At 38.7% G+C, this 23,988-nt stretch overlaps 1 protein-coding gene across 15 annotated transcripts in view; it reads left to right on the forward strand.

The window, feature by feature from the left end:
* PARD3 (par-3 family cell polarity regulator) overlaps window positions 1-23,988 on the forward strand; it is a 653,655-nt gene that overhangs the window by 275,365 nt on the left and 354,302 nt on the right. For all 15 annotated transcript variants that reach the window (XM_045069142.1, XM_045069153.1, XM_045069147.1 and 12 more), the window contains exon 4: window positions 21,972-22,150. In XM_045069142.1, coding sequence (XP_044925077.1) covers window positions 21,972-22,150 — 179 coding nt within the window. The remainder of the gene's footprint in view (window positions 1-21,971; window positions 22,151-23,988) is intronic.

Consider the following 23,988-nt stretch of genomic DNA (forward strand, 5'->3'; position numbering starts at 1 on the left):
CTCATCTGCAGTAAATGATGCTTTGCCATCGTTGGTGATGCAAAATCTTGATGTGTGTGGTCTGTTTTCTTTTGCAAGAGTCACAACTGCCATTACAGCAGTCCTGAAGTGTCTGTAAAAGGTGTGTGTGTGTGTGTGTGTGTGTGTTTGTTGCAGTGATTCTTTGCCTTTATATATCACAAGTATTACCCCTTTTTATTGACCGAAACCTGAGTTTTGATAAAGGCTTTTTTTTTTTTAAACTTCAAGGAAGTATTTATATTAAAGAGTATAATTGTGATATCAAAAGACACTATCTGAGATGAAGGTATTGTTTATAAAACTAATTGGACAGTTTTTTTCTGTATGATGAAAATGTTTTTAAATAAATGAAATGTTGTATTTCCTAGTTTTTTGCCTACTCACCCACTAATCTTATTGGTAATGCTGTCTTTGCGAGTACTTCTAATAATATAGTTTAAAAACATCAAAATAATGTAAGAATATTTTTTGTATTTCTTCATCATTACTTACTATGTGTCACTCCAGTGTTCCTTGAAAAGATCTACTAAGTATATGTGGGAAAATACAGTTACTTTGTCTCTGTAACTTGATTATGATCAAATGTGCTTCATCTTTCTGAAAAATTAAGAAATCAGATTATAGTAGTATTTGTTGCTTGCCTTTTCATAGTCAAGACACATCTAATTTAAATGGGGTATAGGCCACATCTATAACCACTAATTATGTTGTTAAATTAATTGAAGTAATTTCTTGTTGCTTCTTAAAAGTCATTTAATTTTTGAAAAACAGCATTTAGGAGACTTGAATTAGGAAATCTTTTCAGTGAAATTGAGCCACTTCTGAATGAATGTTCTGTAAAGTTGGCACAGTCTGTTCTGAAGAGATTGATTCAACTGTAGCACAGTAAATATTATAGAAATCGTGATGAATGCAACTTTAGACAGCTTTCCTTTTTTTTTTTTTAATTTAACCCTAATCAGGAAAAAAGACTATTATTCAATATTGTTACATTGCATATTTCACCCTTGTCTTTATAATTTTCTATTTGCGAGATCATTTATCTTTTAAGTTTTTTATTAAAGAAAACTTGAAACATATGCAAAACTGAAGAAAGCGGTGTACTGAAATGCCATACCCACCTCTCAAGTCCAACTATTATTAGTTTATGACCAATCTTGCCTCATGTTTACTACACCAGGTGGGATTATTTCAAAGTAAATTCCATACCTCAGATAATTTCTTCTGAAAATGCTTCAGTATGTATTTCTAAAAGATAAAAACTTTTTAATGTAATCCCATACTGTTTCAGAAAAGACAGTATTTCCTTAATGCTATGTAATGGTATTAAAATCACTGTTTTATACATATGGTTTCATATTAGGCTGCTTTAAATCAGGATCCAAAGAAAATTCACACATTGCATTTGACACACAAGCATACATTATGATTTATTCATTGAAATTGGATTTTTTTTTTCCTGTGGTTTTTCTCTCTCTGAACTTTGCTGAATCAATCGCTGTGGTGTCAGCTGTGTTTCTGTGTCCCCTGTATGAGATACAGAGTCTTGGTTTGTATCAACAGTGGTATCTCTAGGTGGTGGCTTGTGCTTCCATCAGGAGATGAGTACTCTGGTGGTTTCTCATTTTGCAGCATTAGCAGCATTGGTGATTACTGCATGTACACATTATTTGTTTCTATATTTGCAACATGTTAATTGTCTTTCACTTACTAGCTAGAATATTTCTATAAAGAGAAATTTTTCCTTGACATCTAGTATATTACCCTGTGGTATCTTCTGCACAGGAAAAGACAGACCAGATGCTTAATTCCATTTCTTTCTTTACCAATTTTCAGAATAATGAGTTGGTTTTCTCGGCTAACATCCTCTTGGTTTCTCTTTCCTTTCCCCACCTTTAAAAATTGTGTCATTAAGAACTTAAAAACATTGCATATTGTTTCAACCTATTACATTATTATTCTTACTTGTGCTCAAATTGCCATATTTGTAGTAGTGACACCTGTCTAGTTTGGCTCCTGAATGCTTTTGATACGAGCATTCTTGCTTTTTGCAGTGGCAGTGTATTCCATGCTCATCTTAGACATTTTCTGCCTCATACCTGGAATCAGTCATTTCTTTAAGCATTTTTTGTCCTGTTATTAGGAAAGCATATTCAGAAGTCACTGTGTGGGTACATTGTTTTTATTTTGCTAAGCTTAATAGTAAGTTAAAATCAAGAGCATCATGGTCAAATGACAATTTTCAAAGTCATGCCAGAGAGTGTAGTGAATCTATTCATGATTATTTGAATAGATTCTTTTTCCTAGATTTATTGAGAAATAAGTGACATATGTCACTGTTTAAGTTGAAAGGCATACAGTGTGATGGTTTGATTTACATATGTTACAGAATGATTACAACAGGTTCGGCTAACATCCATTTCCTCATATGGGTATAATACTAAGTAAGTAAAGAAAAGGGAAAAAGAGAAATGTTGTGCTTGTGATGAGAACTATTAGAATTTACTCCTCACAAACTTCCCTGTATATTCCACAGTGGTGAGCAGTAGTCGTGCTGTATATCACGTCCCCAGTACTTGTTTGTCTTGTAGCTGGACATGTGTGCCTTTCGGCAATCTTCCTCTGATTACCCCTCCTTGAGGTTTTCAGTTTTTGCATATGTTGCTTTTCTTTTTTAAAATTGAAGTCTCCTTGGCATATAGTGTTACATTAGTTCAGGTGTCCAGTGTCATGATTTCAGAGAAGTACATACCTTAGGCTGTGGCCACCACGAGGGTAGCTGCTGTCACCACACAACACTGTCACACCGCTGATTATATTCCCTGGGCTGTACCTTTTATCCCTGTGACTTACTCATTCCATAACTAGAGAGAGATGAATCTTTTTAAGGGCACTGATCAATCAAATGTGTTCTCCATGCCAATTCCAATTTGCCTGTATTTGGATTCTGATGAACGTTTTAGTAACTGTAAGACTAATGTTCCCATGGGCACTAAGGACCGTGCATTTGATGAGCTCATACTTGGCAGGTGTCAGGTGTCAGAAGCACTGATGGGCTGTTCTGCTTGGCCTTCAGGAGGATGGCAGAATGCACTTCTACCGCTGTGCGGGTGTTGGGAGGAGCTCCGCAAAGGAATCCAGACATTTTGACAATGACTGGTAGCCAGTGTTTTAAGATTCTGTTTCCTTGCTTTGGTCTTCCCCTCCCCCAATAATGAAGAAGAAATGGTGTATCAGTTAATGAGATATTTGTCCCTGGTGAAACTGAGTGGCCAAAAAATTGTTCCAAACTATTATGTCTTTGGAAGGCACCGTGTTAGGGAAATTGGCCATAGTCTGGATTGCTGAGTTTTGGAGAGATTTTTCCTAGTCCGGTATGTTTTAGCATAAGCTTTCTCATCCCTAAGAGTGGCATATGGCTCCCACTCCCACAGTCTTCACCACATCCTGGTGATCTTATATTCTACATTTCATCTTCCAAGGGCGCCCTCATGGGTGGTGTCTGAAGTGGGACATACAATCATAGAACTGTGGAAACAGAAGATTCTATCTTAACATACACTTTCAATTTATTATCTCATATTTTAAAAATTATACTTTCTTTTATGTGTTTAATAATATTTATATTAATGGAGTTGAGAATGCATTTAGATGGTAAATAAATAAAATAAATAAAACCACTACAGTTCTGCATGCTTAAGAAGTGGTTTTATTTATTTATTTATTTTTCTAATTATGCTGTATTGTCAGGACATGGAGCTACCAGACCTGTCTCCTCTCCGAACTCTCAAAGCAGCCCTTCTGTCCAGTCCATTTGCTTAAAAAGCTACCTCTCTTCTTTTGCCCCAGCACTTTAAAAACTTTCAAAAGCTTCTCAGCACTTTTTAACAAAGTTAAAACTATTAGTGTGTTTCATTAAGGTTTGTGAGAACTGTTTTGTGTCTGTCTTCTTCTTTTTTTTTTTTTAAAGATTTTATTTATTTATTTGACAGTCCGATCACAAGTAGGCAGAGACACAGGCAGAGAGGAGCAAGCAGGCCCCCTGCCGAGCAGAGAGCCCAATGTGGGGCTCGATCCCAGGACCCTGAGATCATGACCCAAGCCAAAGGCAGAGGATTAACCCACTGAGCCACCGAGGCACCCCGTTTTGTGTCTGTCTTTTCAACTGCCTCTCTTTGTATCCTGTAACTAGCGCCCTTTGATGAGTTTCTTGTTTGGGTCCAGGCCTCCTTAGCTCCAAGCACCCTATTTTCTCCTTGCGTGGTAAAGCTGCTTCTCTGTCCTTATCGCACACCTGGCTAACCCCATCTTATACTTCAGGATTCTGCTGAAGTCCCAGTTTCTCTGATAGGTCGGCCCTGATTCCATAGATTTGCTGTGTGGTCCTGGAGTGCCTTGTAATCTTTCTAAGTCCAGGAGCATAGGGAATTTATCTGGTTCCACGACCGTTGTGCTGGTAAACGTTTTACAGCTGAATCTGTGAAAAGTAAAGAAGACGTGACTTTGTAGCATTTGTCCATGTAAATGCTCTTATTGTGGCCAATTTCAAGTTAGTCATGTTCCTGAATAGAATCCTTAAGAGAGGCTTGGTGGCACACCATTACAGGGGATTTCTACCAGACAGAGGCAGTGGGTGCATCATGAGCATAGGTAATGATAAAATGTAAAATAATTGGGAAGTGGAGTGTTTGAGCGTTTGTTATCTTTGTTTTTAATATAATTTATTTGATTGTAAGTTTCTGTAATTTTTAATAATGACTCTAATAAGCAACTCTCAGAAATTTAAAATGTAATCTTTTCTCGTGAGATGGTGTGAGCCATCTCTAGAAATCCTTTGTATCCGGCACATTTTTTGAGTTGATTAGAAACTGTGGAATAAAGTAAGTATGATAAGTAGTTATTGGAGACAGTTCTGATTGAAAGACGCTTGGAGCAGATGTGAGATAGATCCGTGGAGGAAGGAGAGAGAAGTTAAAAGGTGGATAGATCTCTAGAGTTGCTGTATTTAGACACTGACTAGATTGGGTAAAGGGGGTCAGAGAGCATATTCAGATTCTGACCAAGATTGTATTAAAAACATATATAACCACGCCCTCCCTTTGGGCTTTTTATTTTCATGTCATTCTTGGCATTTATTTTCACATCACATCTATGCTTGTGTATGTGTGAAAAGGTAAAGAGAAACACGAGCTGTGACTTCCTAGCTTCCTAAGCCTTTCTGATGGTCATCCTTTGCAGGACTCCCAGTAACAGAGCTAGCTGACAATGTGCTCTGCATCCTGTGGTCCCAGTGGTGCACTTCAGCATCTCAGATTTTAACCTGATGAGAAGTAAAGGAGGCATTCTTTCTCTGTTTGGGCTTTTCCAGTGACTTAGCTGTCATATAAAAATATTTAATGTGTATTTTTGGTATTTTAACTCAGTAAATGTGTTTTTGAGATCAAGCCAGCCTCTGATAGGCAGTATGTTCTTAATGAGTCCTATGATTAATTCATAAAGATACTGAATACTATTTCTTCTTAAAAGGAATTTCTGTTTTTTTCCTTTTAGAAGTGCAAGTACAAAAAGAGTATGGTTTGTCAAATCATCATTTAATCCCCTGTAAAGATCTTCCACTTAGGTCATGATAACTTTTACCCATAATTTTCTCTCAAGTATGTGAGATTTTTTGGACATTGGAGGTTTCAGAGGTTTGAAAGATTTGACGTCTCTCTTTATTTTTTTTACCCCTTGATAAAGGAAGACCAGTGTTTAGTCCCAAGCCTGTTATGGAATGCATGGTACATAGTTGGAAGACTTGCTTAGAATAAATAAATTCCAGTTAGTTAATTTTTTCAACATACACCGAGCAGTTTTAAGTTCTAGACATTGTTAGAATAAGTCACCTGTGTATACCCTGTTAATTTTGGTATTTTAAAGCTCATTTCTTTTTGTATAAATATGTAGTCGATACTGTATAGACCCAGTAACATACATACTCTGTTATCTAGTAGATAAGGGTTTATGTTGATCTCTAAAATAACAACAGTAGTTAATAAAAATGGGGGATTATGTAAAAGGAAAATAAGTTGAAGTTGAAAAAATGAAGACAAAGGTAAAGGAAATTTATGTACGTGCTCTCTGTGTCTGTTCCATTTATCACATAGTATTCCGGTGCACAAAATTTCGCATTTGCTTCCTGGCAGCTAATGTGTAAAGGGAAATAAGAAATATCTTTTAATGTTTCCTTCTTTACCGACTCTCCTGACCAACACAAGCTCTGACAGACTCCTGGCAGATGTACACAATGTTAGTCCATCTACCCATGAGATTCTTTATGATTGGCTCTTCTTATTTTTCTCTGATTGCCCATACTGCTTAAATTTCTTTGAGCTGATTACATGTCATGCAAGAAAGAGCTCATTTCTGTGGAAGCATGTTGATGTCCACTGTTCTGAATAGTTTAACAGGCAGAGAATCTAGAGAGGAAGATAAAGAGCAAAAAAGAAAAATGTAAGTGAATCGAAATTAATTTCACAAGAATGAACTTACCATCATATGTGCTGCTATTTCTGGGCATTTACTTTGCTTTTGAATTATCACCTTATTCTGTTATAACTTGTATGCTTGCATTATAATAGCTTTTATATGAGAACAAGTGTATATAAAAAAGAGGAAACATGCAAGTGCATGTAGATATCCAAGACCACTCCAGTGGGGGCCCCTGATTCATGAAGATGTTAGTTAGCATGGATCTGCTGGAGCTCAGGGGTGGGTGAATGGGGAATATGAATGATAATAGATTAATCTTGCTTGTTGGAGAGACAAGATAGAGAAAAAAAAAATGAACGTATTCTTTCTTGGAAGTCCCATTTTGCTGTTTATACCTTTTATTTACCGATCGTTGAGATGTGAATTATCAGAAAAACACTTCACTGATGTTTGCTACTGAAGCTACTAAATTGGTAGTTTTGCCTGAATTACTTGATCAATTCAGCCCAAGTTCCTAAATTAACTAAAGCATTTGACAAGACAGTTTTGGAGAAAATATAGACTATTTCACAAGATTGTAGTAACACGTTGTATGAAAGTATAGATTAAGGGCATCCAACACATTTCTGTTAATTCTAATATATGTTCCTGACACAGATATAAGAACAAATGTCATCATAGTTACAAAAGCTGATGTAAAACTCAGACATTGTAATAGCCACGAAGTAGGACATTTCCAATATTATTTTCTAAAGGTTAACTGTCAGGGTTTAGGTCCTCTAAAGAAAAAGTTTTAAAATGGCCTAGGATAGAGTATTTATTTTATAGGCAATGTTTCTAGACAGTATAGTCTTTCTTTCAGTATTTTATTTCTGAGAATCAAAAGCTGTTAGAGCTGAAGAGGTTTTTAAGATCAAATCCATATCCTTCTTGTTCTAGATGAGGAAACCCAGTGCTCTTTTGAATTATCACCTTATTCTGTTATAACTTGTATGCTTGCATTATAATAGCTTTTATATGAGAACAAGTGTATATGTTAATATACACTTAATGTGTTTTGAAGTATTTCCTGTTTGAATTAAAACCTAAGCATGTATGAGCTTTGCAACAGTGGTGGCCCAGGGACACACTTTCTCCTGCTACCCCCCCACCCCACCTCTGAGTGACCCTTTTTTGTATGTTGAATCAGTGTAGGGTCACATTTGCAGAGAAAACTAAGGAGACATATTAGAAATCTGTACTAATGCAGATAAATTTTGTAAAATCAAACAAGATTGATTACCATCCCTACTTAATTCAGAGCAAAGGAAGGGAATCTAATTTTTCTATTTTTCCACACCTTGTTTGCTGTAATGAAAATGGCATTCTGCTTTGAATCACTTTCAATGAAATGATTTTCAATATTGTTGTCTCTGTGACATTTTGACAATTAAAATGTATTTCTCAAGCCTACTGGAAATGCTACAGTGCTTTTTCTTGTTTTCATTTTTTCCCACTGGCCTGTATCTGTGCTCGTTGCCTAGGAAACTACTACTGGGTTGGATTTTGTTTGCTTGGTTGTCAGGCTGTCAGAGTTATGGGTAAAGTTCTTGGCGTTATATTTGTAAAAGTGGAATAACTATTAGAAATGTTTTATCTATGTTAAAGTGCTTTATCTCCTCAATTAAAAAGCAGCCAAGCAGTTGTTTGGTTTTCTTAAAATAATAGAGGATTTTTCCCCTTGATTATTACTGGAATTTTCTGTTTTGTGGACACATTTGTAGTAGGATTTGAATTGCCACAGTGGGTTAGATCCAAATATAGCACTTCAATAAAAAAATTCTTTTGTAAATATTTATTTACTTTGAGGACTTGTGGACATATATTATGATTCCTAAAATGTGCAAATATAAACATTAAAATACTACATTAAACATCCAGTGAGATCTTACAAAATGCAGGTCATTTGCCCTGTGTCTGATAAGTTACAAAAGTATTCTCTCTATATCAACTGAAGTTAGAAAGAAGTTCAAGTTACAAAGAAGTAGGATAGGGACACCTGGGTGACTCAGATGGTTAGGCTACTGCCTTAAGCTTAGGTCATGATGTGAGACATAGGGATGTCGCTACTTCACAGCATCATCTGGGAACTTGACGGAATGCAAAATCTCAGGCCCCACCCTCACATCTACTGAATCGGAATCTGTATTTTTAACAAATCTCTTAGGGTTGTTAGGCAGTACTCTCCAGTCTGGCTAGAGCAGCAACTCCTTTCTTGGCTGCATATTTGAATTGCCCAGAGAGCTTGTCAAAGTCTCCAGGCTTTATCCTGGACCTAATTTTCAGTATTTCTGCATGGGGGCCTGGGAACCAGCCTTACTCTCAGATTATTTTTTTTTCCTTTTTTTAAAAAATTAATTTCTTTTCAGCATAACAGAATTCATTGTTTATGTTCTCAGATTATTTTAATGAACAGTGGAGATTTAGAAACTCAAAGGGTGTACACATAATGTGAGATGAGGATGGGGAGATCTTTTCGTACTGACCTGGATTTTGGACCTTTGGTTAAGGTCGGATATAGGAGGGGTATTGGTGGAGAAAGAGAGTTAGTTCTTAATGAGTGCTTAGCATATGCGACATAGTGTTATCCTGAATTGACTACATATTAGAAAAGACTGTTTTTGGTGAACATACAGTCTCTTTCACTCCCAAGAATGTAGTGGCACATTGTGTGAAGATATAGATTGAACCCTTACTGCGAAGCATTTCTGTTTAATCCAGATAGTTGTTCCCTACATAGAAATGGAATATGAAGCATTTAATTTCTCTCTCTCTCTCTATCTCTCTCCATGATGTACCCTCCTTCAGTGTGCTGCTGCCCAACTCCTTCCCATAAATCTCCTAAAAATAAAATAAGTTGTGATGATGTTAAAAGCCTCGGTTGTTTGCCAGTCTTAGTGAAAGGGAACTTGTCTCCTTCTCATGAGCTTTCTTTTTACCTGTGGAGAATGATTGCAAAGATCCCAGCATCTGATGAGTCACTGACTGCTTACCAGTGACTAGCCTCCCAGCTCCGAGGTTCCTTGTGAGTGAATTCAGCTAATGGACATTTTACTACTGGCCCTTGGTGAGATGACCATGATGGTAGATGTTGGTGAGAAAATTGCAAATACATCAGAGCCCCTGTCTTTAAGTTCTTGGTCTTTAAGGATTTCATCCTTTCTGGAGAGGAGCCTGATCTCTGTGGCCTGATTATTGTGGCTTGGATTTTGTCATTACCCCTTATTAACAGGTTAACTTCAGGGATCCTGGGGGCCTCAGTTGGTTGGGCGTCTACCTTGAACTCTGGTTTTGATCTCAGGGTCCTGGGATCAAGTCCCATGTCCGGCTCCCTGCCCAGTGGGGAATCTGCTTCTCCCTCTTCCTCTGCCTCTTCCCCCTGCTTGTGTGCGTGCTCTCTCTTTTTCTCTCAAATAAATAAATAAACAAATAAATAAATAAATAAATAGGTAGGTAGGTAGGTAGGTAGGTAAACTTTAGCCAGGATATCTTGCCCATGCAACACCAGTTTCCCTACCAAAATAATGGAAATAATAATAGAACCTATTCTGTAGCTTGTTCTGAGGTATGATCACTTAATATATTAAGGTTCTTAGCACATGCATGACCCCTAGTAAATGCTCAATATATGTTAGTGGTTACAGAGTTAATTGGTTTATTATAAATGATCAGGATGTATTTACTTTTACATTACTCTTTCCTTGAATGGATTAGATTAGCTACAAAGATCTCTGCACTTTGAAGGTAATATAAACAGACATGTAGCCATATGTTCCAGAGCCATGAAGTCTTATTGCCCCCTTGGAGCAACCAGTTGGTGCCAAATGCCTTTATTAATAACTAGTATGTACGAGGCTGTATGGTAAGAAATTAATCTGAAACTGGAACACATAAGATAGAGAAGTGGATAATGAGCTATTTGAATACTTTTGAAGTGTTTCTGTCATACTCCCCAGTATCAGATAGCATTTCTTCAACATACAGCAGTCTCTAATCCTGTGCTCTGTTTCATTTGTCTTCATAATGCTGATTGCCTTGTGAGTCCTCTGTAATTACTTACCCATTGCTCTTCTTTTACCACGAAATCTCACATCGTTGAGGGGTTATTTGATGCCAGCAGCTAGAAGAATGCCTAGCATATATGAGGAGGGGCTCAAGAGACCCTTGTCTTGAATGAATGACTTCTGGTACATGCTTATATAATGTCTTTTAGTACCATGAAGATTCAAGTTCAAGAGGAAAACTCTGTTTATGATGAAAATTAAGCATAGAGACTCCAGTGGAGGTTTAATGCCTGAGAATTAAGAAGAGGATTGCCTTTGTGAGGTAGTTGGTGATGGCTAATGAGCTAGCATAGTTAAGTCTAAAAATGTGGTAAAATAGGGGAGAGTCAAGTTTACATCCTTAAGTCACAGAAAACAGATTAATGAAATAAATGAATCTCCAGTCCCCTGTGAAGGGGGGAATATGACACTTCTGTATAGTATTGTGGGATAAAGGTTAGAACAATAAAGGAATGGGAGAATAATGCTTATCAAAAGCTAACTTGACAGTTCTTGAGAAACTTAAATCCTTAATAAAATAATAGAAGACAAATGCCCAAGGAGAAGGGCATTTAGAGACAATCTTCAATGCAATCAATAATCAACATCCATTTTTGAAAGATAAATTACTTGTCAGATGAAGTTGATAATTTCAAAATTTAATTACATGATGGCTGACCTAGATTGGTAAAGTGAAAGGGATATGAAGGATTTGATACAGATATACATATAAAATTGTGTGTGAAAATTTAATTTAGATTTGCTTGGACTCACATACTCCTAGGGCCATGATAGTAAACAAACAAACAAAAAAACCCAGAAGAAAACTCTAAAATGTCAGTGGGATTTCTAGCTGCAGTGTTCTTTACCGATATGAAGCAGCAATTCTTTGAACTTTCTGAGCAAAAAACTTTTTTTTTTTTTTTTTTGGTCTTCTCTGGCCATCCAGTATTTGTTTTTCTTTACTAAAAAGATTGCCTGTTTAATATTTAAGACAATTAAGGTGAAAAGGGTAGAGATGCAGTAACAGTTTAACAGACATTTCCTAAGTGCCTTTTGCTGGGCTGGGAAGTAGGGGTGGAAGCTCTAAAATTAACGAGGTCCCTGTGTTGGTTCATCCAGGTCTCCCTGCCTTGCTTTATCTTTCCTGTGTCACATCTTTAACTTTACACTCTAGCCATGCTGATTTTTTTCCAGTCCTTTTAATTCTCTAGAATTTAGGTGTTTGGCCTTTGCCTCTGCAGTTTTCTCTGAGTCCGTGTCTTCCTTTTTCCTCTTCATCCCACTGGCCAGACATCAACACCGTCACTCCAAAACAAAACCGCACACTGACAAACCAAAAACTTCATCTTTGATGTCCTCTTCCTTCATGTCTTGGTTGATTCCACAAATGTCTGTTTTAGGGTTGTGTCCGCAAAGAGTGCAGTAGTGTTCTCTGGGAGCTCTGTGCTATTGGGGAGGCAGATCCTAAAACTTCTGATGAAACAGTGTGGCAAGTGTGAGGGTAGGAACTGGAAGGCCATAAAAGAAACACCTCACTCCTGAAGAATTGGTCAGACGCTTTCTAAGAGAGGAGAAACAAAGAGAATCTAAAAGGATAACAGGAACAATGGAGCTGTGGCTTCTCTTCTGAAGTCTTTGCTGATGCTCTTAGGAAAGATTCCCCTCTTAGGTGTTTTGGTAGAGCTCTGTTCCTGCAGCCCCGGGAGCATGCTCTAAAGGGCTGGATAATTTGCCTTCTCTGGTGCATGGCAGAGGCCAACTCCGGGCTGTACACCGTGAGCCCCTTGGGGAGGCATTGATAAAGAGGAGGGGGTTTCTGGTGCTCTCTGTCAAAAGCTGTATTACTGGACTGGTGGGGAGGAAGCTAGTAATAGTGCATTAAAGGAAAAGGGAGAGATGAAGCAGCCGGCTCTTTCTCAAGGATTGCTTGTTAAGGGCCCTCCTGGAACTCAGCCTCTAGTTGGGGCTATTGGATGTATGACAATAGAGGGCACAACACTCCTCTGCACACTACTGCGAGGGAGAACATTATCTATAACGATAACCTAGAAGCCCCCCCCCCCTTTTTTTAATCATCTCTAAATATCTTGTTCATGCTTGAAGGAAGGCAGCTCAGCTAGCTCTTGCCCCTGTGCGTGCTTCTGGGTGCACACTCCTGCTCTCTGTCTTTTTCTTTCTCTCATTGTTTCTTTCTAGCTCATTCTCATGTTCCCGACTCCAGTCCCCTCGTTGCTCATTGAGGTATTTTTCTGAAAGTGCAAAAAGAAGCCCCAAATGGAAGGAAGCCACACTGTTCTCCCAAAGAAAGTCTTTGGTGCCTGCTGTTCACATAGTTTCCTACCCCCTGTGGTTATTTTCATCCGGGCACCTTGTTGTGTAGATCACCTTTCTTACCTTGACTTTCGTCCTCTTACTAGCGTCTTTTTATCACAGGGCAGGTGGTGGTCTGCTAGAGTATTTGTTCCCTTTTGAATGTTCAGAGTGGGATTCACTTGGAGTGATTTTTCCACAATAAATGACTCTCAAAAACCCCTTAGCTCCATAGTCATTATTTTTCAGAATCTCTAGAAGAGTAGTGTCTGGTAGAGGCTCACACGTGTTTGTTGATTGAAGTAGCCAGACATTACACCTGCCAGAGCAAAACGAGAAAGGGACACCAAAATTAGATAAAAGGGAAAAGATCACCCAGTGAAGCTTTGCTTTTTCTGTGCTCTTTGGGCTGGCCTGAACATTCCCCGATGGGCTCCTGGCAGGTGCTCAGGATTCTGGCATCAACTGACCATTTTCCCTGAGCTGTAACTGCTTTAGCAAAGGGTCTGGGGCACGAAGTCTTTATATACAGGACTCAGTAGCCTGTGTGTATTTTTATAAGCTGCTGGTTATTTACTGCTGGCTAGGCCCTACCATCTCCATCAGGATGCAGAAAGGTAAATGTGAAAGGCCTTTTACTTCTGACCCGTTTCTTACACACTCACACCCTCCTCTCTCCTACCCTCGAAGACAACAACTAAGGAACCCCTGGGTTGCATCTTTAGCGATTGGGAAATTTTTATTCCTGATTGATGTATTTGAACCAACTTTAAAAAATTGTAGTTCCTGCTTTGGGGGGTTTTGTGTGTGTGCGTATGTGTGTGTGTATGTGTGTGTGCATGCACGTGCGTGTTGGGGGAAGGGAGGAAGGACAGTTACAGTGAATAGGGTGCACACTTGTCCTCTGGTTAAGTAGCTGGCGGATGGCATTAGAGGAGGAGACAGCGTGCAGTGAAAGAGGGAGGGTGGAGGAATCGCACTCCCGGGCTACAGAGCTTTGTTGTGCAGCTCCCGCCCATTCTGGCTGACTGGGCCAGCCGCTCCTGCTAAGGGGGTCAGGTTCCAGGCTCTCTGGCTCGTGCCTCAGGGGTTCAGGTGGGGTTGCACCTTCTGGGCACTGACCGAGTGCGGGAAGAGAGGGGACAGGCCTCTCACCTGGGCTTCTTCCCCGCGCAGCTGTGTGGTTTGCTGGGAGCTGTGTCCTCGGAGTGAAAGCTACATCTCCCCATGCCTTGGGGAGCTAAAAGCCTCACAGTTACTTGACCCCCTTGCTGCTCTTCCTTAGTTCTGCCATATATTTGTAAACAGTCCATCCTTTAGATTTTCCTCACTGACCCTTTTCTGAATCAGCCAACTGTTTTGCTGCTGGGCCACCGACCCTGGATGTGATGGATTTGAGGACACTGAGCAGTGGGGACTTGGCTGGGATTGAGGGCAGATGCTGGGCAGTCTAAGTTAGTGACATTGGTAAGGGACAGAGGTATCGCACGTGTTGGATGAGCTGTCCGTGTGGGGTGGCCGATAGGGTGTGTGGGGTGTGTGTGGTGGCTGAGCCCTGGGGCGAGAAGAGTATTCTCGGAAATAGTGTTAGGAAGATTCTTAAGTCCCGATTGCTGTAGGCCTTGACACTGAGGCCTCTGTCCTGGGATTTTCTGCTTAACTCTTGGGAGGGCTGGCTGGCTGGCTGGCTGGCTGGCTGGCTTGTTTGCTTGTGTATGTATGTATGTTTGTATCATTTAATATGGATAATTGCAGAAGCACATGCAGTTGTGAGAAGTAATACAGAGATTCTTTGTGTCTCTCCCTCTGTAGTAGGATTTTGAAGAACTGTAGTATAGCATCACACCGATACGAACATTGATACGACCCACCTTCCTGACTCTGATTTCTCCGTTTGTGCTCCTATGAGTATTTGGAGGGTGTTTGAATTATCAGTTGTATTATCAGTTTCCAAGTGAGAATTCTGATGTTACGAATTCAGTATGCCTCGGAAAATTCTTGGTTTTTCTTTGGAAACATTCATATGACATTGACATACTTTTCCCTTCTTGTATGTGTCTAAGATTCAGTGGGACCATTGAAAACATGCTGTTCTCTATAGAAATGTGCTTTAAACTCAACCTCCCCCCAGAATCACCTGTTATCTCTAGTGAAGTGTAAGCATATTGTGGATTTGACGTGCCTCAGTTCTCCCAGGAGAGCAGCGTGGTCATAGCCAAAGTGCAGAGAAAAGGGAGTCCGTTAACAAGCACTGGAGGTATAGATGGGTCACCCAGGAGTAGGTGACCTTTGACCCAACCCTTAAACTACCTCGCTGGGCCTCCGTGCACTCATCTGTGAATGTGATGTTTCAATTTATTTTCTAGGGCACCTTCCAGCTATGGTAGTCTTTATTTATTGCTTGTATATATAAAAAGATAGTTAATAGCAGGGTGATAAAGCTCATTTTATATCCTTGTGAGTTATTCACTGTTTTTTTAGAGCTTATTTTGTGCCTTGCCTTCTATACATTTCTTCCAGGGATTTCACCTCAGTCTGTGAAACACTGAGAAGCACCTTTATAAAAAGGGCAACATATATTGGAAGGTCAGCTTTGCAATATTGATGACAGGTTTTTATCCCCGTGGCATGTGTTAATAACTTGGTTCTCTTCCCTGTGAGACGTGTCTTTAGAAAATGTGTAATTGCCCTGAAGATCGGGGAGACTGTCTTCATTTTGCATCAAGAGTAATTATGCTGTTTGCATCATAAGTTCTAATAGAACTTGTGTAACCGCATAGTATTTTTAGATTTGATGAAATACCTTGATGGCTTATGCCCATCTTCTTGGAAAAGGTTTATTCATTGCCGTGAGTGGTTAAATAATTTAGAAATCACTAGAAGAATAAAAGAAGAGAAGCAAATGGGAAAACTGATTAGGAGTGGGTAGGGGTGATATTTAATAGTTAAAAATGTATATATCTGCCCTTTTAGTATTTGCTCTAATTCATTATTAGATTTGCCATTTTCCACTTATTTAAAAGGCACCTTACCTAGAGAGGCAAATCAATATTTACAGTGCATTAGTGACACAGGGAATTTGAAATCTTGTGATGAGGGTTTATTGCTGTTTTATCCACTCTTCAAAGGAATGCACACATCAAACAGTCTCCACTCTCGTCCTGGACCCAGCGACATCGCACCAGTCCCCGTGCGCTCCAACCAGCAGCTTAATTATTGAAGATCCTCGTCTTTGAATTTTCTTTTTAATATTTCAGAGGATGTACTTAGCAAATCTATATATTAAATAAATCAGAAGATTATGGAGAAAGTTTTATTCTCGTGTTTTTAAATGCATTGATTTTCCTAAAATTGAGGATGAGGAATTGTAATAATAATGACCGAATTACCTTAAACAAGAAGCTTCTATTATTTCTAATTACTGTAAAGAACACAGATCACATCAGCGCATTAGAATGCTGAAATAGGCCATGGGCCACCCATGGAGGAAAAGGCTCTATTTGTATTATTTTCCTCGGAGGCCAAGACAGAATTGTATTCTTTTTACAGTATATATCTTATCAGGACTGTGAAAGGTGGGAAACCTGTCTGAGGAGCCAGGCAGTTGTATTTTATGATGGTTTCTGTTGATAAGGCCAGACATTTATAGTGATCTCCTTTAAAGTCAGGTGCAACTTGTCAAAAGACCACATGCCGTTTGTGGCTGCTTCCCCACCATTCCCTACAACTCAGGTATTTTCCTTCCCCCGTGTTGCTTGTTATACTTTGAACTGTTTAAAAAATAAATAAATAAATAAACTGTTTAGAGGCACCTGACGATGGCTTTTGATACTTCTCTGAAACACTTTCATATTTTCTCTAATTCATTTTTCATAAATTATTATGAGTTCTGTTAGGATGAGGCTTGGGCTTGGTAGGGGGTCATGGATACAGGTAAACATATGTAGAATCACACATTTTTTTAGCATCAGAAAAATTTCTGACCCCATCAGTGCCACCTGTCTTGCTAGATCAGGAGCCTGAGGCCTGGAGAGGGCAGTGACCCGCCAGGCTGCCTACTGGTCTAGGCCAGTGTTTTTTTTTTTTTTTTAATGTCCTGGGCCCTTGGGAATCACTCAGATCATATCAAGGAGGCTGTTAGGGCAAGACTTTTCAGAATATTACCAAATACATGCTGTGTTTTTCACTGGGTTGATCATCTGCACCAGTGGTGCTTAGGCACTGATGGGTAAAATGCAGGCCCCGTGCACCAGTGAGGACATTGGCACCAAATGTATTCGTTACCCAGCACTTTCCTCACACTTTTAAACACAAGCCATTTCCATCTGTTGTCCTTGATAAAGCAGCAAAAATGATTGCTTTTATTACATACTGGCCTTTGAGTATCCGGTTTAGTATTTTGTGTGATTAAAGTGGCAGGTAGGCGTAAAGTATTTGTACGTATTGAAGAGCAGAGATTGTCTTGAGAAAAACTACGTGACGGGTGTGCGTTGTAAGTGAGCCAGCCCTTTTTTTAGTGGAACACCACGTGTTATTTTTCCTCTTTGTTTTTTTGTGAAAAAGGACAGAAAACCGTGGTTCGTCAGACTTTGGTGTATGGCAGAGTTTCCAGAAAATGAATGAAGTGAGCCTGTTGCTACATGGCAAATAACGGATAGTATTTATTGCCAAAGAAAACACGCAAGACTTCTAGTGAAAATTAGATTTTGGAAAACATAAACTCTCCCACCACTTAATGACTTGGTCATGAAATGGGTAGTGATATTCACATATGTGGTTTTCTGATATGAAGAAATAGATCAGCCTTTGTAAGAGTGGTATAAGCCAATAATATATTCCAAGTAGCTAATGTTACAGAATTTTTTCGTGAATAAAAGATCCAAAATGTAAGACCGACAAGGAGATTTTAATATACAAAGAATGAGAAGTTTACATTCCATCTTGCAAGCTAACCTTTGAGAAACTCTCATCTGTCAAGTTTTGGTGTGGTATCAAAGAAGACTATCTACAGTTTGGGAAAGATTCTTAAAATATTATTGCAGCTAAATATTTGTGGAGTGCTTTTTTTCTTTGTATGCTTGTCATGCGGCAGCACGTTGAAATCAGAAGCAGGGATGAGAATCCAGATGTCATCTATCAAGCAAAATGGAAAACAGTGCTGCTCTCCCAGCAAATAAACTTTGTTTTGTAAAATAGAGTTTTCTAAAATTCTGTTGTTTATGTTAACATGTAAATGGGTTTATTATTGTTAAGTTAAAAATGAATTAAGGTATAAATATTTAAATTATTTTCATTTCCACTTCCAATACGGTAAACAGCCCTAGCTATAAGCCACACAAACAAAAGCTCTTTGGGGTCCTCAGTAAATTTTAGAGTCAAAGAGTCCTGAGATCAAAATTTGACAAGCACTGGTCTAGGCTGGTCTCTTTTGGGGTATTTTTTATTATCTTATATATTGTACTTAAACTTAACCAGGAGGTTTTTCTTTCTTTCACACTTCTCAAATAGGGATGACTGTTGTTTCAATCTATATGCATAACTAACATAATATTTCTTTAACTCTCTAAAATCGAATGTTGCTATTTGTTAAAATCAGTGTATGACTTCTCAGTGTATATAATCCTGCTTAGGAAACAACAAACATTTTTCCTTTTATAAAAATGAGACTCACATTTCTGTCTCCAAGTAGCTAGAAATGGAATTTGTTTTCCAATGACCTGCTAATTAAAAGAACTAATTTCATGATTTGAGTAGTGAGTCGGCACTGACCCAGGTGCCAGGAAATTGTCCCTGAGCTCCTGTCATCTCGCTGAGCCTCAGCTTACTTATCTGTGAGATGAGTCACATGTTCCTCTGTTGTGATGTGATGCAGAGACTCAAAAAAAGACTACAGTCATTCCAGGTTAAATCAATGGTTCTGATCCAAGATTACTTAGGTGTGTGTATAAACTGGATAAAAATGTCTTACAGTTTTTATGTAAGTTTCATAAAACCAAGAAGGAATTATAAACCAATACAAATGCCCATCTCACACCATTGTTGTGTTGCTGAGTCTGAATCACACGCACCATGAATGTAGACCGACACTGTGTGGCCTGGAGACTTTGTGTTGGGACCTAGCGAGGCTGCTGGTGTGCACTAGAATTCAGTTCTTCCAGTTCAGTGAATTGCAAGAAAACCTTGATTTTAAGATCATCATGATATCATTTGGCATTCTTTTATGAAGACTGCATTGTTTACTTTAAAAATTGAGTTCTGTTATTTTCTCATTAGCCTGGGACTCAAATCACCTTCCTGAATGTGACTGTGGACAGAAGTATAATTGTGGGACCTTGAAATTGCATCAGGGTACTTGGTTACTAGGTACTACAAGCGAAAGATCCAGACTGTAGTGTTTCCTTTAATGGACATCCCTCAAATGAAAACAGAATGAAATGAAAATGGAAAGTGTAATGTGTAAAGAACTGGCAGGAAGGGCCAGCTGATAGTGCCTCTTCTGGGACATCTGTTACACCTCAGTTCCTGTACACAGTTCCCTGGGCAGTGCCCCACATCTAGCCAGAAGGCTCCGGCCACAGAGTCTGCAGTCTTGGCTGCACCATAGTCCCTTTCTAATCCCTTCTCCCCTCCCACATCTGCAGTTTCAAGTTACAGATACAAGAGGTAAAAGGCTAATTATTTTTGTCTGTTTCTGATGAACAGATTAACACAGTGACCATGTCCCATCAGAAGATGCATCCTGGATGCAATTTATTTCTTGTGGGAAAATTTTTCAAAAGCAAGCATCTTTTGTCTAAGCAAATTCAGTGAAATTTTAGAGTTCCTGGATTTATTTTGGGGTTGAAGTACTTTTATCTGATTGTTTATTGTGGTCAGTACTTCTGTACCACTTTTTAGAGACCATCTCTTGTGAGTAGTGCTTCTTTTAGATTTGCACGCAGATGCACACATACGTGCTTACACATGTGTGCACGCACACACACACATACACGCAGATGCATACACACATACACAGAAACTGAAGTGTGCATAGTTCCTTAACCACTAAATAATTAACAGCCCAGTAATTGGAAAGCGACCGAACTCATATCCAAGAAGCAGTATTATAATTGGCCGGAACGGTTTTATTCTTCCCCTCCTTTTTTTTGGTTTTCTGCTAACATTTTTGATTTGATGAATCTGGGAACAATTTTATTATTTGGGAGGGAAGTCTTTTTTATAGCAAGAGCATTGAAGTGTTAACACACATAGATGTATATTTTTGTGAACTTGTTTTGAGAGTGACTAGTTGTTCTTGGTGTGTTTTATTTTTGGGTGCAGTGTATAAGTGGTAAGGGCCATCACGAGTTTTGTTTTTGTTTTTTTTTTTAAGATTTAATTTATTTATTTGACACAGAGAGATCACAGGTATGCAGAGAGGCAGGCAGAGACAGAGGGGGAAGTGGGCTCCCTGCTGAGCAGAGAGCCTAGATGCAGGGCTCAGTTGCAGGACCCTGAGATCATAACCAGGTGCCCCATGAGTTTTTTGCTTACACTTAAAAATTGGCAATGATTCTTCTGTATAATTTTCATATGTGTGTTTCTCCCAGGAAATTAAGATAACTACTAACAGTATTAAATGTTCAGCGTATTTTTTTTCTGGTAGTATTTCTCAGGTTCTCTTACTATCAAATCCTTATGATGTAGAAGCACATGTTAAAAGAAATATTATATTTATATGCTTCTGTTTCCTCTGATCATTTCTAATTTGCTTTAACATCTTTCTGACTATTGAAGTAGCAGTGGTTTAAATATCACCTTCAGTGTGTAGAGTCTGTTTTCAGTTGAGCGTCCTCTAGGATCTGTATGCCCATACCGTTAATGCTTCAGTGTTCCAAAAATGTTTTTCATGGAGTAAGTGATGGATTTATTTCACCCTGAAAACTGTTTTGTTAGAGACTATTTATTCATTTATTTATTAGAGAGAGAGAGAGAGTTGGGGGGAGGGGCTGAGGGAGAGAGAATTTTAAGCAGGCTCCTCGCCCAGGGCAGAGCCCCACTGGGGGTTAGTCTCATGACCCTGAAATCGTGACCTGAGCCAAAACCAGAAGTCTGATGCTTAACCGACTAAGCCACTCAGGTACCCCTGTTAGAGATTTTTTAAAGAAATGCATACCTTACATTCTGGTTTTTAAAAACAGGCTGTCTAACATAATTTAAATTTTTCATCTTATATTTATTACATTTTTGAGTGATGAGTTAGTTGATGAGTGGAGTTTTGGGTTTTTGATTTTCAGTGTTAACAGACTCATGTGCTTTTGTTCTTAGGTCTGGTTTTATAGTTCTGTTCCTTCTCTCCTTTACCAATGATTGTATCTGTTTAGATATGCTCAGGGCTATTGATACAAATATTCACCTGAGTTTGTTAATGATTATGTGAGAGTAGTTGCAAACAGATTCCTCTTTTATGTGAATACAGTTGCTGAAACACTGTCTTTCATGAATCCTATATGTGAATATATGCCAGATACTACCTGCATATTAACATATCACTTTCAAGATTTCTATTCTCTTAAAGATAAGAAATGTGATTGTGCTTTGCGTTTTTTTCTTTGAACAAAATAATTATCTTATTTAACAGAATTCCTTACTAGATGAGCCAGGAAGTTTAGATTGTGTATTTTTAATCCCAGTACGGTTAAAAGTTAGATAGAATTTGTTCCATGGCTCACATTGTTATTTACATTTTAGAATATGTACAATATGTATTATTAGAGAGCATGCGTGTGTGCGTGAGCACGAGGGGCAGAGGGAGAGAGGGAGAGATAATCTCAAGCAGACTTGTCACTCAGAGGAGTGGGGCTCGATCTCATAATGCGGAGATCACAACCTGAGCCAAAACCAAATCTGAGTCCAACGCTGTCTGCTGTACCACCCAGGTGCCCCTGTATGATATTTTATTTAAGAATACTGGGATAATAGACTGGTGACCCACTGTCACCTTAAGTGTTACTCTGATTTTTGGTTTCACTGCCTTTATTCTAATATGTAGTTTTCAGAAACGAGTTACATTTAAAAAAATATAATGCTTTTTTGTATTTATAGATATGCCTCTTCATGTCCGACGAAGCAGTGACCCAGCTTTAATTGGCCTTTCAACTTCCATTAGTGATAATAATTTTTCTTCTGAAGAGCCTTCACGGAAAAACCCCACACGCTGGTCAACAACAGCTGGCTTCCTTAAGCAAAACACTGCTGGTAGCCCTAAAACCTGTGACAGGAAGGTAACCATTTCTGTTTTGTGTCTTCTTTGTGTCAGTGGTGAATGTCAACTGCTGACTGGGTCCTTTGCTTCTAGCGTGTCTTCTCTGTGGCCCTTTGTGTGTGTGTGTGTGTGTGTGTGTGTGTGTCAACTTTTCCCTCAAAGTTTAGATGACTTCCTATTTTATATTGCCCTTGCATTTTATAGTAAAATTCATGTTATGTATTTATTTATTTATCCATTTTTAATAGATAATGTATTTATGATTAACAATGAAGACTCTTTTGACTTGAAATGTATACATGTAACATCCCTCACCTACTTTGTCTCCTAGTTGTCCTCTTTCTCTTTGGGGGCAATCCCCTTACTAGCCTTTTGCATGTCCTTGCAAAGATGTTTTACACATGTGTGAGCAGATATTCATATTGGTTCCTGAGGTACATTAAAGAAATTACAGCATTATGGACTTTTAAGGATAAAGGTAGAATCCATAGTCTAACTACTCTATTGATAATTTTTTCTTCCTAGAGAAAGGAAGTGTACTGCCTAGTCTTAATAACATTTTCTTCTTTGAGCCAATTTAGTTCAGTCCATGACCTAATTTATTTAGTCTAAAAGAATAAACTTTATTCTATTTTTTCAATTTGTTTCTTAATGCTCTTTGTCCTATATTCCTACAGAGCCCTTATAATCCCTTTCTGTTATATCTCTGTGCTTTCACTCAGTGAGCTTTAAGCTGTGTTTATTTTTATTGCTGATTCTGTTGAGTCTCAGTAAACATCTATTGAATGAGTTAATATTTTTTTCAATGCAGCAATAATAGAGCACCATGTGTTTGTTGAATTGTACTAATAACATGTTAATATGGAAGTGAGTATAGCTTGATGTTTGCTTGATTTATCCTTTGCATTTATTGGAAAGTGCCAGTTTTAAAATTTCCTTACTTGTTGCATTTCTACAAACACTCATTTGTAGTAGTTCATTTCTGGGGCAGGGCGGGGGGGGGGATGTAGAGAACACCTAGAGTACCTTAACTGAGAAGAATCTTCCAGGAAAGATTTCACTTTTCTGAAATACTTCATCATGTATTTGATGAGGAATCAAGTTGGAGTGTCTTCTCATTGAGACCAGCTTGGAATTTTAGCATGCTTGACCATGAAGTAAACCATCCAAAGAAGCAGTATCCAATTTATGAATAAGCCTCATGACATTTAATTTGTGTTCAGAATAGATTTTATTTACATTGATATTTAGAAGTGTATAAACAAGTAAAGTTGACAGTTTTAAAAAAGCACTATTAGAAAGGTTTTCGCATGGTTTACGGAGAGTAATCAGAAGTCATTGAGGTAATCAGGATTTTCTTTCTAATTCCTTCAACATCTTGGGTAGGTGAGTCCGCTTCAGTTGTACAAACAGAACTACAGTGGCTGTTTTAAACATAAACAAACGAACTTCATACTTAGAATTGGAGTCTCAGAAAATCATTGGAAGAGCTTGAAGAGCGGGCCGTAGGCTGGGCCTCTTCCAGGACTTCCTGAACCATGCAGTCCTGCACGTCTGCCTGGGAAGGAAGTGACCTGGGTCCTTCCCCTGCATCTGCCCACCGAATGCTAACAGCCTGTCTCCAGGTGTGCTCACCCTGCTGCTTGCCACTTGTGCTGCTGGCAACTGAACCCAGAAATGTCTCAGCAACCTCCATTCTCTCCATCAGCAGCCCGGGACAGTTCTTCCCTCTACCACAACCACCACCTTCCACAACCGGCTCTTGAGTCCAGATGCGCAGAACGCTGTTTGCCTCTGGATCCTTACCTGCAGGGGAGGTTTAGGAAGTTGATTTTAGTCTTCCAGCTGTAGCAGAGG

This window comes from Mustela putorius, unplaced genomic scaffold (assembly GCF_011764305.1).
Source record: "Mustela putorius furo isolate JIRA1106 unplaced genomic scaffold, ASM1176430v1.1 tig00003913_pilon_pilon_pilon, whole genome shotgun sequence".
Classification (NCBI taxonomy): Eukaryota; Metazoa; Chordata; class Mammalia; order Carnivora; family Mustelidae; genus Mustela; species Mustela putorius.